The sequence below is a fragment of the Cebus imitator genome, unplaced genomic scaffold (genome assembly GCF_001604975.1).
Source record: "Cebus imitator isolate Cc_AM_T3 unplaced genomic scaffold, Cebus_imitator-1.0 Scaffold650, whole genome shotgun sequence".
NCBI lineage: Eukaryota > Metazoa > Chordata > Mammalia > Primates > Cebidae > Cebus > Cebus imitator.
In genome coordinates this window covers 125631-140622 of record NW_016107965.1, presented here as the reverse complement: position 1 = coordinate 140622, position 14992 = coordinate 125631, and the positions used below count along the sequence as shown (strand labels likewise).

The window sequence follows — 14992 nt, the reverse complement described above, 5'->3', positions numbered from 1 at the left end:
AATTCAAGTGGTCTGACTTCAGAAGGATGGCTATATGCTGCCTCTAAGATGCTGTGAGAATTAAATGACACAATGTACATAAAGTGCTTATAATAGTATCTGACATATACATGCTTCATTAAATGTTACTATGTTATTTTAATTACTATTACACAAATTTTCCATCCCATCCCTCTTAAATACAGCAATGGTTCTAATTTAGCACTTGCATGCCCTGTTTTGAATTTAAGCAAGCAAAAACTTTTTAAAAATAGATAATATTTACAAAAGAGTTATACTTGTCAAGAAATTTCATGTGTCTCCTAGGCAAAACTCTTAATAACCAAATTTAACACATTTAATTTGTGACAAGATCCTCCACTAATTTTATCATTAGAAGAAAAATCTACATTCAAGTTAAATATACAATGAACACTAACTTATTTCTATTCTTTTAAGGATATTATCTATATATTTCTCTAATGATTTCAGTGACGTTAGCTTACCCGTCTGGTAAATCATTATCAAATAAACGACTGCAGTCCACAACTTGTCCTCCTGTGCCTATTCGGTCTCTGGACTGAAGACTTACTATTAAATGACAGAAATATTACTAAGATTCATTGAACTAGAAAGAATTATTATAATAAAAAATATCTATCTTTAAAAGACATCTGATTTAGCTTATTTTAATAATTCAGAATTACCTCTTTGGTTTCTATTAAAATTTATAATTTCTTTTCGCATAGATTTTTCCCTTTAGAGTAATGTTAGAATTCTAAAGTTTTCTACACTTTACCATGTTCACAGAAGAAGCCTAATTCCTTTTTTACCACAATAATGGTGCATAGCAGGGTCACTACCCACCATGGACCATCATACAACATTAAAAATGCTATAGATTTTGCAAGTCTTAATGCACAGTTAAAAAAAACAAGTAATGATGCTACAGAAATGTAATTACAGGCCAATAAAAAAAGATGTTTATGATAAATTTAAACCAATTTTTAAAAATCAGTATAATCTCATTAAAAAAAAAAAAAAGCATAGAAAGGGTATACATCCAAGTGATAACAAAGATGACAGGTTATCCTTCCCATACGCAAACACTCCTCCCACCTCAGCCTCCCCCTGTAGCTGGGACATAACAGTTTTAAACAAGGAAAAAAGTTTGTACTCCTTGAATAAATTATCTCAATTTGGGAGATTTTTTTTCTTATGGTAACGATTCTAAAAAAGAATAAAGCAAAGTGCACCAAAATGTTTGCAAGTTTCAATGTTATAATAGCAAAAAAATGAATTTTAATTATTAAGTTGTGATATATCTATATACTTCATCCTTTAAAAATCATTAATTACAAAGATTATAAATACTAAAAATGATTATGGTAAGTGAAAGAAAGCAAAGCAAAAATTTAATGTTCACTGAAATTGAAGACAAATACATACATTTTATATACATATTTATGTATATAAAAAATACTAGAGTAGAATAGTTTTTAAAGTTAGTTTTCTAGCGTCCTTTTCTCCATTTTCCAAAAAGTATATATATCTACTTATGATTATTTGTTAGAGGGCTAATTCTGAAAGAACTGGAACTCATTCTGTTTTTGAATGACAGAACTAAAGTAGTCTAGCCTGCCTCTCTGATCAGTGGTGACATCAGATTCTCATAGGAGCACAAACCCTATTGTGAACTGCACAAACAGGGATCTAGGTTGCCCACTCCTAATAAGAATCTAATACCTGATGATCTGTCACTGTCTCCCATCACCCACAGATGGGACCATCTAGTAAGTACATAATAAATATAATGCACTTCACCCCCACCCCTAGTCCGGCCCATGGAAAAACTGTCTTCCATGAAACTAGTCCCTGGTGCCAAAAATGTTGGAGAGTGCTGGTGTAGAGACTTCACAGCGATAACCACAATAACTTTGCTATGTGGCTACTCTGGTAGTTCTCTATGAACCCAATTCACTGCCTCGTAAAATGAAGTCCTTCAAGTACCTTCAGTAACTAAATCTTTCTGATGGGTTCATAACAAAATAATATTATTCTAAGTTCTGCTCTATCATGAAGTGTGACATTCCTACTGCATTTTTCTTCTTCGTTTTTTGTTTTCTGTTTTTTTTTTGAGATAGAATCTTGCTCTTGTCACCCCTCTGGAGAGCAATGGCACAATCTCGGCTCACTATAACCTCTCCCTCCTGGGCTCAAGCAATTCTCCTGCCTCAGCCTCCTGAATAGCTGGGATTACAGGTACCCACCACCATGCCTGGTATATTTTTATTAGAGTGTATTTTTTGTAAAGACGGGGGTTTCATCATGTTGGCCAGGCTGGTCTCGAACTCCTGACCTCAGGTGATCCACCAACCTCGGCCTCCCGAAGTGCTGGGATTACAGGCATGTGCCACCATACCTGGCCACATTTTTCTTCTTTAATTTAAAAAGCCTTTAAGATGAACAGTGTCCTTCCATACTAGGCATTTTGATCAAAGCTCTATCAATTCTTAAGAAAGGTCTCAGCAAATTTTATGTCAAGATCTTCCCCCCAGGTCAATTCAAGATACCCTAAATACCACGTAAGGCTACAAAGTGCCTCATGAGTAAGGTAACAATTTCTTACTTTTTCAAGTGTTACACCACCATTGCTCATTCTGTTTTTTTCAGTTAGCATAGATTTCAAAGCTGTAAAGCATTAAACATTAAAACATGTTCAACAGAATGTTCTCTTCTTACTAATACTAGTTTTAGAATTATTATCAGTACACTTTAATAATGTCTATAAAGTTTGAACTCAGTGCTCTACTTTATTAGGATACTTTGAAAGAATTACTTCCTAAAGGATCTTCACAACATTTTTTTTTTTAAATTAAGTTAACCTGATCCTGGATTCACTGTAACATTTTACCTGATTCATTTAATTCAGGCCAACACAATGAAGCTACAGTTATTATACTTTGATTTAAAAGGTATTTAGACCTTAGGTCAGTTTGAATGAAATCAAAATTCATTTAACTTTAAATTCCACACTTACCTACTATCTGTCCTCTAACTGTATCATTGTCATTTGGCCCAAGTTTACATAAATCCAACCTCTGATCTATTTGAAATCAACAAAGAAAGCAATTAAAAAATTAGCTAGTATCAGAGATACTAACAACTATAGAGTGACAATAAATTTCCACAATCCATTAGAAATCAAACCTATCATTTAAATTCTTTAAAGAATTCAAATTTCAAAAACTATGAAACACTGGTGTATTACACTGTCAACATGCAGTCACTTTCTCTCCAAAACTTTTAGGCCACTTTAGTCTGAGTCTTAATAGTTGTTGGTGTTAAGGAATTTATCCCTGAGCCTTGGTTTTCTCACATATAACAATATACGAATCCTCATAGTTTTTAAGGATTAAATCAGAGAATTATGCAAAACTCTTAGCATAGTGTCTGGCACATAACTGGTCAACAAATGTTAGTTGTCATTATTATTTTTTAACTAACCATTTCAAATGACATGCACACAAAAATGTATTAAAAAGAAGCCAAGAATAAACTGTAAAATCTGGGTTTGCATCAGTTCTGCCATGAATTCATTTAGGAGCAACTCATTTTTTCTCTCAGAAGCCTCATCTGTAAAAGAGATATAACACTGGTCTGACCCTAAAAGTTATAGTAAGGAGCAATGTCACCTGGTTTTACTTTGATTACAGCACTTATAGCTGAATGCATTTACAACTGTATGCCATTTGTCTACTTATTTTGTGAATTGATAAAAGGAGGAGACCATATCTTAGTCTTTGTATACACTCCAATCTGGTAGAACATTGCATAGGTAGGTGCTCAATAAATATTTGATAAATTCAATATTACTGCACATCAAAAAGGTCAAATTAATACAATGAAATATTCACAAGAAACAGAAAAATCCATGCCCCTAAACTACAGTCCCTAGTTATCCAACCAAAAATACATTTTTCTCTTTGCAAAATAAATGGGTGGCTATACAGTAGATTCTGCAGAGCAACTCCTCTCCTATTCAATTCTCCTATTCAGAGCATGTGGCATGTTCCCTTTGCCAGCAGGCCTTTGCCCTTACCTCTCAGAGAACAGGATTCATGCCTTTTTCTCCTTTATACAGTTAGGGTTTACAACAGTAGCATATTAAGCGTTCAATAAATGTTGGGTAAATTGAACCACAGATAATGTCACACATTTGATCTATAAGTTCTCAGTTTGCTGAGTAATAAAACAGTTCTTTTATATGCAATTCGTTTTTCTAATCCCAATGTCTTTTCTCTCCTGTTGGTTTTCCTGTCAGCCCAGAAATACAAAAATTTCTCAGATGCTTTTTTTTTTTGAGACGGAGTTTCGCTCGTTACCCAGGCTGGAGTGCAATGGAGTGATCTCGGCTCACCGCAACCTCCGCCTCCCGGGTTCAGGCAATTCTCCTGCCTCAGCCTCCTGAGTCGCTGGGATTACAGGCACGCGCCACCATGCCCAGCTAATTTTTTGTAGTTTTAGTAGAGACGGGGTTTCACCATGTTGACCAAGATGGTCTCGATCTCTTGACCTCGTGATCCACCTGCCTCGGCCTCCCAAAGTGCTGGGATTACAGGCTTGAGCCACCGCGCCCGGCCTCTCAGATGCTTTTAAATACCTTGGACTAAGAACTTCTAGCTCAATTTTCTGCCTTTTTCTTTTTTACAAGGTCGATATTATGCCTATGCTGTACTATCATACTTCATTAAAAGAGACAATCTCTTAATGTATTTAACATTCAATGCTAAATTTACTCTGTTTTTTGTTCACTAATTTCCTTAGATGTTAATGCGAGTTTGTTTTGCAAATGCATCTAGGCTAAAATCCCATGACAATGACTAACAGTATTTTTTATATTATATAAAAAATAATTTTATAAAAACACATACACAAAAAAAAATAAACCTGTTGAAAAAGGAATTCCCATTTATGTTCCAATGGAAAGACTCATCCAAAAGACTGTCACCTGGTTATGCTAAATCAACTTATAAATCCATTATGAAAACCACTTCTAATTTCTTGATCTTGGTCTAATATTCTAAATGCCCAAGTTGGTGATAAACTGAGCTACAGTTAAGTAGTTAATATAGCTGTCATACACTCATAAAATAATGTCTAATCTTTCTTTAACTTTTAATTTTGTCACAGCAGTTTTATATATTACACCATTCTTACCCCTTCATAATTGCCTTTTAACTGCCATCTCAAACACTCCAATCACCTAAATAAAAACATTTCATCCACAAATCCACCAAAACCAGAAAAGGGTACTAAGAAATTTTAAAAGGCATATACATCCTGACATCTTTCTTTTTGCCGTTCCGGATATCAATCATTTCTTAGTATTTTTAAATTAACTGGAAATGAAGCATCGAGCTCTGATTTAGCTATAAGTTTCACATATTTAAAATATTTCATTTTTTTTTAAGTCTACAAAATAAATTTAGACCGAGAATTTTTACCAATGTTTCAGACATACACAAGTAGTCGTGTCTGAAGTCCTACCAACATATCAAATATATATATATATTAATAACATATACATAAATATGTATTTATAGATATTATATAATATATATTTACATATATTTGTGAATATAGCGCATGTATATATGTATATGCACACATATATATACATATACACACACAAGCACACAGATATATATACATTTTTTAATTTGAAAAGCATTAGTATCTACTCACAACCAGTGTCTTTGAGGCGGTTGATGGCATTGGAAAGAAGACGAACACAACCAAGAAATCCAGCACCTTGTTTCTTATGGATCTTCTTGTGATTCCATACACTGATCGTAACTGAATCAGACTTTCCAATATACCTAAAAATAAAACGGCTGCATGAATTAAGTTGGTAGTTATAGGCAGTTGGTGTAAAATCTTTCTTTTGTTCTTTTGATACTCTAAAGTTACAAATATACTTCAGAGTCTGGCTATAGATTATGCAAAATATGTCGAGTTAATCTACAGGATTGAATCTAAATTTTCTAAAATCTTGAAAGTAAAATCTAAAAAAAATATTTACTATATTTTTATCACATCTGCCACTCTCAAGCTGAGCTGTAATTCTAGTTAATAAAAAGGCTATTTTAGTAGCTAGCATCTAATAACACTAAGGGAGTTTATTAAATAACTTCTTTCCAAGAAAATCTTAAAAACTTTTATCACAGTCACACTTTAAATACATTTGAATGACATGACCTACTTTTCAAGGGATAGTGTCAAGGCTGACAGACCAAAAATCTGACCTACCTGTTACATTTTTAAATGCTGTAGAACAAAAGCTGTTTGTAACGCTTTTCCCCTGCTTCTTTCCTGTATGCAGGCCTTGAGCGAGCAGGACTCTTGTAGTTTTCACTTCACTGCCTGCAGACAAGCAGAGCAGGGAAAAGCGTTACTGTACTTGTCTGTGCATACACCTGCAAGTATGTAAACGCTCTACCACAGCCAATTGTTAACATGGCATCGACCCATGCAAAAAGATAATAAAATAACATAATTATGTCAGTAGAATCCTAGCTCTATTTCCATGATAGTAAGAGGTCAAATTTTTGGTCCAGCAACCTTGATCTTAAAATATCATTCATACAATAAATTAGCAATATCAGAAAAATTCACCTAGTACAGAGAAAAGCCTAAACCACTTAAGTAAGGACTAAGGCTTTAAACAAGGAACATGGAAGGTACACTTGAGCCCCAGGATCCAGCTGTGCCTAAAAAAATGCCCACCCCTGGGCTTTTAATTATACGAATCAGTACATTCTCTTTTAAAAAATTAAGCCAATTTGAATTCGGTCTCTACTGCTTGCAAATGAAAAGATTTGAACTAAAATATTGTTCAGTATGCATGTACTAATTTTCAAATACACCTACCAGATCTATCTTGGCATGTATCTATTGGCATGTAATTCTAGAGCCAGAACCAAGTATTAAGTAGCTGAATTACCCAACCCAAATATTTTTTTACAAGTCACATTAAACCAGTTGCCCAACTAGTAAGCCTGGTTTATAGGTACGCTGAAATACATATACTGATTACCTCAGTCCTCAGGGCAACGCACCACTGGCTTAAGCAACTTCATCTATTTAGTCCATTGTGCCTTATTTTTTATGTGTACCATGATATGAAAAGGTTGGGAAGCTCATTAAACCATAATAAGAAATTGCTAATTATGGACCTTCTGGAAACAGCCAAACTCTGAATTACTAAAAATTGTGAAATATATTATATTACTTAAGTGTACATGTCACAAACATTCTGTCCAAATATTCCTGCACCAGAAATTAATCAGAAAAATTATCTTTTCTCATACATAGAGAAGTACATGCTTTCACTTTAATGAAACCTCACGTAATATAACATACATGGCAACATAAAAAGTAAATCCTTTTATAATTGAAAGTCAAACAGAGGGCTCTATTAGCTTCTATTAAAACTCAGACTTCACTAACAAATATATGATTTATAAACAAGTTTCAGGATATTGTGTTCAGATGGGGAGAGGGACACCTCTATAGATGAATATAATGTTACAATATAGACCAAAATATAATATACGCACTCAGGATTTGGGGCTAAAATTTAATTATTAGGCTTCTGTTTTCACACTTACCCAATTAAAGGCAAGGATTTTGCAAAATGACCTCGGAAACAAGCAAGAGAGAAGCCTTGGGTAGCCAATTAATATTAACTGTAAGATAAAACCTAGTAAGCACATGACAAGATGTTCAACATCATTAGTCATGAGGGAAATGCACCTCAAAACCATGACGAGGTACAACTTCATACCCACTAGGGTGGCTACAATTTTTTTTAAAGGAAAATAACAAGTGACAGAGAGATAAAGAAAATTCCAGTGGAAAACAACAGTAATGAAAGATCAAAATCAGGATGCCATCAGCAATACTCTCAACCTACTCTGTCCAAAATGGTACCCACCAATCACAAGGGACCCTTGAGTACTTCAAATGTGGCTAGTCCAAATTGAGGCAAGCTGCAGAATAAAGTACTGATTTTTTTTTTTTTTTTCTTAACATAAAATGAGAAAACCACTGATTTTTCAAAGACATAGTAAATATGTAAATATACCACATATGTAAGTAGCTCAATATTTTAATACTGACATGTTGAAAATATTTTTGATATATTGAATTAAATAAAATACATTATTATGCTTAATTTTAAAAAACAGGGTCTCGCTATGTTGCCCAGTGTGGTCTCAAACTCCTGGCCTCAAGCTATCCCCCCACCTCTGTCTCCTGAGTAGCTGGATTACAGGTGTAATCTACCATGCCCAGTTTATTATGTTTAATGTCATCTGTTTCTTCTTACTTATCTTAATGTGGATACTAGGAAGATTAAAATTACAGATAAGCTCCTATTTGTGGCTTACATTATATTTCTACTCAATAGTACTATTCCAAACCTAGACGATAATGAAGCAATGTATTCAACATTTTGAGGTAAAGTGATATTTTATTTAGAAGCCTATACTGAAACCGTATCAACAGATAAGAAGTCAAAATATATTTCCTGATAAGCTCTCAGCTTTCTTTCCATCTTTGTATTATTTCTCAAAATGACAATGGAAGATAGAGTACACCAAAAGAGGAGCGTAAACAAAAAAAAAAAAAAATAGAAAGTCACTAAACCTAGAAGAGACAAAGGAAACTGCCAACACACCAATAAAGGCAAGTCTCAGGACAACTGCACAGCAGGTCTTAAAGAACCATGTGACATAACTATGGATATTTACATAATAATGTAAACATTTAACAATGGTTTAGCCAAAAAGGTTCATATAACTATATTGAAGACTAAAGAAAAGAAGAGGCTTGTGAGTGTCATGGGAATGGGGATGATGAATACCAGTTTTAAAAGCTGAACCATTAGGCCAGACATCACAGCCCACACCTGTAACCCAATTACTTTGAAAGGCGGAGAAGGGAGAATTGCTTGAGCCCAGGAATTCAAGACCAGACTGGGCAACATAGCAAGATCCCATCTCTACAAAAAATTACCAAAAAAAAAAAAAAAAATTAGCTGGGCACGGTGGTATGCACCTGTAGTTCCACCCACTCAGGAGGGTGAGGTGGGAGGATCAGTTGAGTCCAGGAGTTTGAGGCTGCAGTGAGCTATGATTATGCCACTGCACTCCAGCCTGAGCAACAGTGTCAGTGTCTCTAATTTTAAAAGAATTTTTATTTTATTTTTTTAAAGGATTTTTAATAATAAAAAAATAAAGCTGAATCACCTTCTAGGTAGGAAACTCAAAAATACCTAAGACTAGGCTGGGCATGGTGGCTCATGTCTGTAATCCCAGCATTTTGAGAGGCCAAGGCAGGTGGATCATTTGAGATCAGGAGTTTTAGACCAGCCTGGCCAACATGATGAAATCCCATCTCTACTAAAAATGGAAAAATTAGGTGGGTGTGGTGGGGGGGGGGCACCTGCAGTCCCAGCTACTCGGGAGGGTGAGGCAGGAGGACTGCTTGAACCCAGGAGGTATAAATTAATGGGGGGCGAGATGAGGCAAAAAAAAACAAAAAAAAAAAAAAAAAAAAAAAAAAAAAAAAAAAAAAAAAAAAACCTAAAACCGGAAAAAGAAAACTGTGATGCTATAAAATAAGGAACATATCTAGAAACAGATGAAAACGCCAGAATAAACAGCCAAAGTCATTAAGGCAGTTACCTTGAGGATAGGAATCAAGAATGAGAATGCAGCAGGGAACTTGCTGTTTTCCATTAAAAGCCTATACTTTATAGTATCATTTGCCTTTTTAAAAAGATGCATATACTCCTATGATTAAAATAAAATTTAAAAGAATGAAAGCATCTACATAAAGGCAAAAAGAATGCCTATTCAGTGCAACTCAAATTCTGACTTCTGGTGTTATAATTGGTCTAAAGTGGTAAATCAATACCTTTACTTAACTGGAAAAAGTGGTGGGGGGACTGCTCTACTGTGAGCCAGTTTCATTATGTTCTTCACAGAATTTTACAGATATCTCATCTTTCAAAACCTGTCCACAAGCCAAAGTACATTTCCACTGGGCTTTTCTTTACCCCTTTTGTGAAGATCAAATCATACCACAGATGAAACTCAGATCATTTTCCATTATTCTTTTCAAAGACTATATCAAGTAATATTAATTATTTGTTTCATTTCAAACTAATTGTTTAAACCTACAGGTCATAATGCTGATTCCACTTTGGATCGAGTGTATTCTTCACAGTATCTGTAGAATGGCACTGCCCAGATCCATCAACCACCACCTTAGCAAATGGATCAGGAAGTCCTGTGAAAAAATATTTTTTAAAATTAATAATCTGACATGTAAGACAGAAGATTAATTATACACACATTCCATTTGCTACAAAAGATTATTCCATTCTTTTAAAAAAGCTTAACATTTAGCTATAAATTATCCATTTTTTAAAAAAAAAGACTAAAGTTAATTCTATATTAAATACCAAAGTTATATTTTTCCTCTTTTCTGTCTCAAAATATTCCCAGTTCAAACTACCTAAGTCTAGAGGTTACCTCATAATGTGGAAGTTTTTATAGGTTGTTAACAGCCCTCTGACCCCAGAAAGGGGAATTATTCTTATAACCATTCACGGCTTTTTCTTTCCAAATGTCTCCCTCAGTAGCACATTTAAAGAAAGAGCTTATTAAAGGTTTTTATACAGAAACACAGGCTATAGAGAAATCAAATTAGTAAATGAGTTTTGCTGAATAATTACCAGGAAAAATGAGACTGAAATAAAAGATAAAACATTCTGCCTTAAAAGAGCTTACTATCTAATTGGAAAAATAAAAATATTACACACGGAAAAAAATAAAACCAAAAATACCTCAGAATAAACAAGTGCTTAGTGATACTGATTATAATGCAAACACTTATATGACTATGTTAGGTACTATTCTAAATACTTTACATTCATCCTTAATCCTTACAATAACCCTATATGGTAGATAGGGACTGTTATTATCCCTATTTTATTGACGAGGAAACTAAGGCACAAGGGGGTCAATTAACTAGCCCAAGGTCACTAAAGTGTAGATTCTAAACCCATGTCTGGCTCTCAACTTCCATGCTCTTAATCACTATACTGTATTTTACCTGTCATTTACTATGTGTTTCAACAGTGAGTACAAGTAAGAGCTCAGAAAAACAGGACAGCCAGGCATGGTGGCTCACGCCTGTAATCCCAGCACTTTGGGATGCTGAGGCGGGCGGATCACCTGAGGTCGGGAGTACAAGACCAGCCTGACAACATGGAGAAACCCCATCTCTACTAAAAAATGTAAAACAAGCTGGGTTTGATGGTGCATGCCTGTAATCTCAGCTACTTGGGAGGCTGAGGCAGGAGAATTGCTTGAACCTGGGAGGCAGAGGTTGCAGTGACCTGAGATTGGGCCATGGCACTCCAGCCTGGGCAACAATAGTAAAACTCCAACTCAAAAAAAAAAAGAAAAAAGAAAAGAAAGAAAAACAGGAGAATAGTTTAACTGTAAAGAAAGGACTTTGATGAGGGCAGGACTCATCTGGGCTTTAAAGCAGGGGTCTCCAACCACTGGGCCATGGGCTGGTAGATTCTTGGCCTATAACAACCGGGGCACACAGCAGGAGGTGAGCAGCAGGAGAGGGAGAAGAGCAGCCTTAACGCCTGAGCTCTGCCTTCTGTAAGATCAACAGTGACATCAAAGGCTCATAGGAGCTCAAACCCTATCCATGCAAGAGATCTAGGATGTGTGCTCCTTACAAGAATCTAATGCCTGATGATCTGAGATGTAACAGTTTCATCCCAACACATCCTCTGCTTCCCCCATCCTTGGAAAAATTGTCTTGCATGAAACAAATCCCTGCACCAAAAAGGCTGAGTACTGCTGCCTTAAAGGACATACAGAAGGAGGACTTTCCTAGCAATAGGAAGAGTGCCAAGAAGGGTATGACAATACAGTATGTAAAAGACTTTCAAGAGTCTAACCAAAGAGATTGTGCTAAGGTGTAAAAGTAAATACTGTTGGAAATATGACTGATCCAGTAAGAGGCTTAACAGTCAGACAACAGGGCTTGGACCAGTTGAGATAGATAACAGGGAGCCATTTCAGGTTCTTGAGCGTGGCTGTAACTACAGTCATATTTTTCTATCAGTAGTTTTCAGGGCCCACTAGGAGAAAGACTAGAGACAGACCACATAAGAAGCTGTTGTAATAATGCAACAGTAGGATGAAAAGACCCTGAAAGAGGGAAGTCACACTGGAAGGGGAAAGGAAACGACAATTCAGAGAGCTATTCTGAAAGATTTAATACAAACTAATAAGAAACTTGTATCAAAGATGACAATACAGTTTTTGGCCTAAAGCAATAATGAAAATGATTCTTCTGACAAAAATTTAAAAGGTGGAACTAAAAATGTTAGAGAGAGAAAAATGACACTTCACATGTTAGACATTTTGGGACAGAGTAGATTTCCTGTGGACAGCTGAAAATACTAGAAGTGGTGGTGACTGGAGAAATTTTGCACATTGGTATCAACGCTAATTTTTTTCAAGTTAAGATACTAATTTGTCAAGTTTCAAGGACAGACAAATCACCTATCAGTTCCCCAATTTTATGATTCTGTGATCGATCACCTTCAAATAATAAAGGGATACCAAAACTTAAGGATTAAGTTTCGAAGAAACTTGGTAAGTTAGGGTATTAAATCTATTTGACTCTATTATTCTTGAAGCTGAGTGCTATGCACAATATTTCAATAATACCTAACTATTTATAAATTCAATGGAAAAATATTTTTATCTCTATCCTCAATACATGAAATATTTCCTCCTGGGAAAGAATTCACTCTATCTTGTTATTTTCACCCTACTAATTAAATAAACATACAAATGTATGTTTATAAGCAAAAACAAAAAAATCACATTTCTAAACTTTCCCTTTGGGTATTACTAAACTAATTGAATATTCAAGTATTAAACTAGTTGAATTAAGTCTTTCTGCTAGTTTCTTGCTTTTTAAAAAAATAAAAAGAATTAAGGATTGGCCAGGCAGAGTGGCTCACATCTGTAATCCCAGCACCTTGGGTGGCTGAGGTGAAAGGATCACTTGAGCCCAGGAGTTTGAGATAAGCCTGGGCAACATAGTAAGACCCCACTTCTGTCAAAAAATTTAAAAGTGAGCCAAGCGTGGTGCCGTATGTCTGTAGTCTCAACTACTCAGGAGCCTGAGGTAGGAGGATTGCTCGAGCCTGGGAGGCTGAGGCTGCAGTAAGCCAAGTTTCCATGCAACAAAGTTTCCACGCCACTGCACTCCAACCTGGTTGACAGAGTAAGACCCTATCTCAGGAGACTTAAAAAATAAGGATTAAGAAAAACATCTGACAAAAGACTAATATCCAGAATCTACGAAGTACTCCAATCAACAAGAAAAAAACAAGCAATCCCATCAAAAAGTGGGTTAAGGACATGAATAGACAACTCTCAAAAGAAGATATACCAACAAGATAGGCCAACAAGCATATGGAAAAATGCTCAACATCACTAAGTATCAGAGAAATGCAAATCAAAACTACAATGCAATGCCACCTCGCTCCTGCAAAAATGGCCATAATCAAAAAATAAAAAATAACAGATGTTGGCATGGATGCAGTGAAAACGGAACACTTCTACACTGCTGGTGGTAATGTAAACTACTACAACCCCTACGGAAAACAGTGTGGAGATTCCTTAAAGAACTAAAAGTAGATCTACCATTTGATCCAGCAATCCCACTCCTAGGTATCTACCCAGAGGAAAAGAAATCATTATATGAAAAAGACATTTGTACCTTCATGTTTACAGCAGCACAATTTGCAACTGCAAAAATACTGAACCAGCCCAAATACCTATCAATGAGTGGATAAAGAAAATGTGATATATATAAATACACGCGCACGTGCGCGCACACACACACACACACACACACACACACACACAAACCCCTACACATACATATATACACCATGTAATACTACTCAGCCATAAAAAGAAATGAATAATGGCATTCGCAGCAACCTGGATAAAACTAGAGACTCTTATCCTAAGCGAAGTAACTCAAGAACGGAAAACCTAACATCATATGTTCTTACTCACCTGTGGGAGGTAAGATATGAGGATGCAAAGGCATAAGAATGATACAGTGGACTTTGGGGACTTGGGGGGAAGGGTGGGGAGCGGCGAGGGATATAAGACTACACACACTGGGTACAGTGTACAATGCTCGGGTGATAGGTCCACCAAAATCTCAGAAATCACCACTCAAGTACTTATTCATGTAATCAAATAGCAGCTGTTCCCCAGAAACCCATTGAAATTTTAAAAAATTCAAGGAAAACAACTTCTTCCATACAAAATGTGACTTCCAGATCCTGAACTAAGTAGGAAAGTCACAGCCTTTTGTTTCCTTTATGTTAATAACACAATAAACAAAAACACAAGTTAAATACCTTAATGAAAAAACACATAGGTTTCAACTTAACTTGATTATATTATTCTACAAAAAACTAACTTGAAGGCCAAGTCACTCCAATATGGTCAAAAGCTATCAGGTTTTCTGAAGTTAGTGAGACATCTAGTGGTAAACACAAAGTGGCTAGAGAACTTTCTGCATTTTAAAAAAATTCTTGGCCAGGTGCCATGATTCATGCTATAATCCTAGCACTTTGGGAGGCTGAGGCAGGCGGACCATGAGGTCAGGAGATCGAGACCCTCCTGGCTAACACGGTGGAACCCCATCTGTACTCAAAATACAAAAAATTAGCTGGGCGTGCTGGCACGCCTGAAGTCCCAGCTACCTGAGAGGCTGAGGCAGGAGAATCACTTGAACCCAGGAGGGAGAAGTTGCAGTGAGCCAAGATTGCGCCATTGCATTCCAGCCTGGGCATCAGAGCGAGACTCCATCTCAA

The 14992-nt window shown here is 35.8% G+C and overlaps 1 protein-coding gene across 1 annotated transcript in view; it reads right to left on the bottom strand.

Annotated features, from left to right (window-relative positions):
* The window catches only part of SMURF2 (SMAD specific E3 ubiquitin protein ligase 2), a 122662-nt gene that overhangs the window by 46127 nt on the left and 61543 nt on the right, over positions 1–14992 (bottom strand). Inside the window, exons 3-6 of the mRNA XM_037734650.1 lie at positions 10230–10338; positions 5728–5861; positions 3020–3085; positions 486–570 (exon numbers count right to left, since the gene is read on the bottom strand). Of these exons, the coding sequence (XP_037590578.1) occupies positions 486–570; positions 3020–3085; positions 5728–5861; positions 10230–10338 (394 nt within the window). The remainder of the gene's footprint in view (positions 1–485; positions 571–3019; positions 3086–5727; positions 5862–10229; positions 10339–14992) is intronic.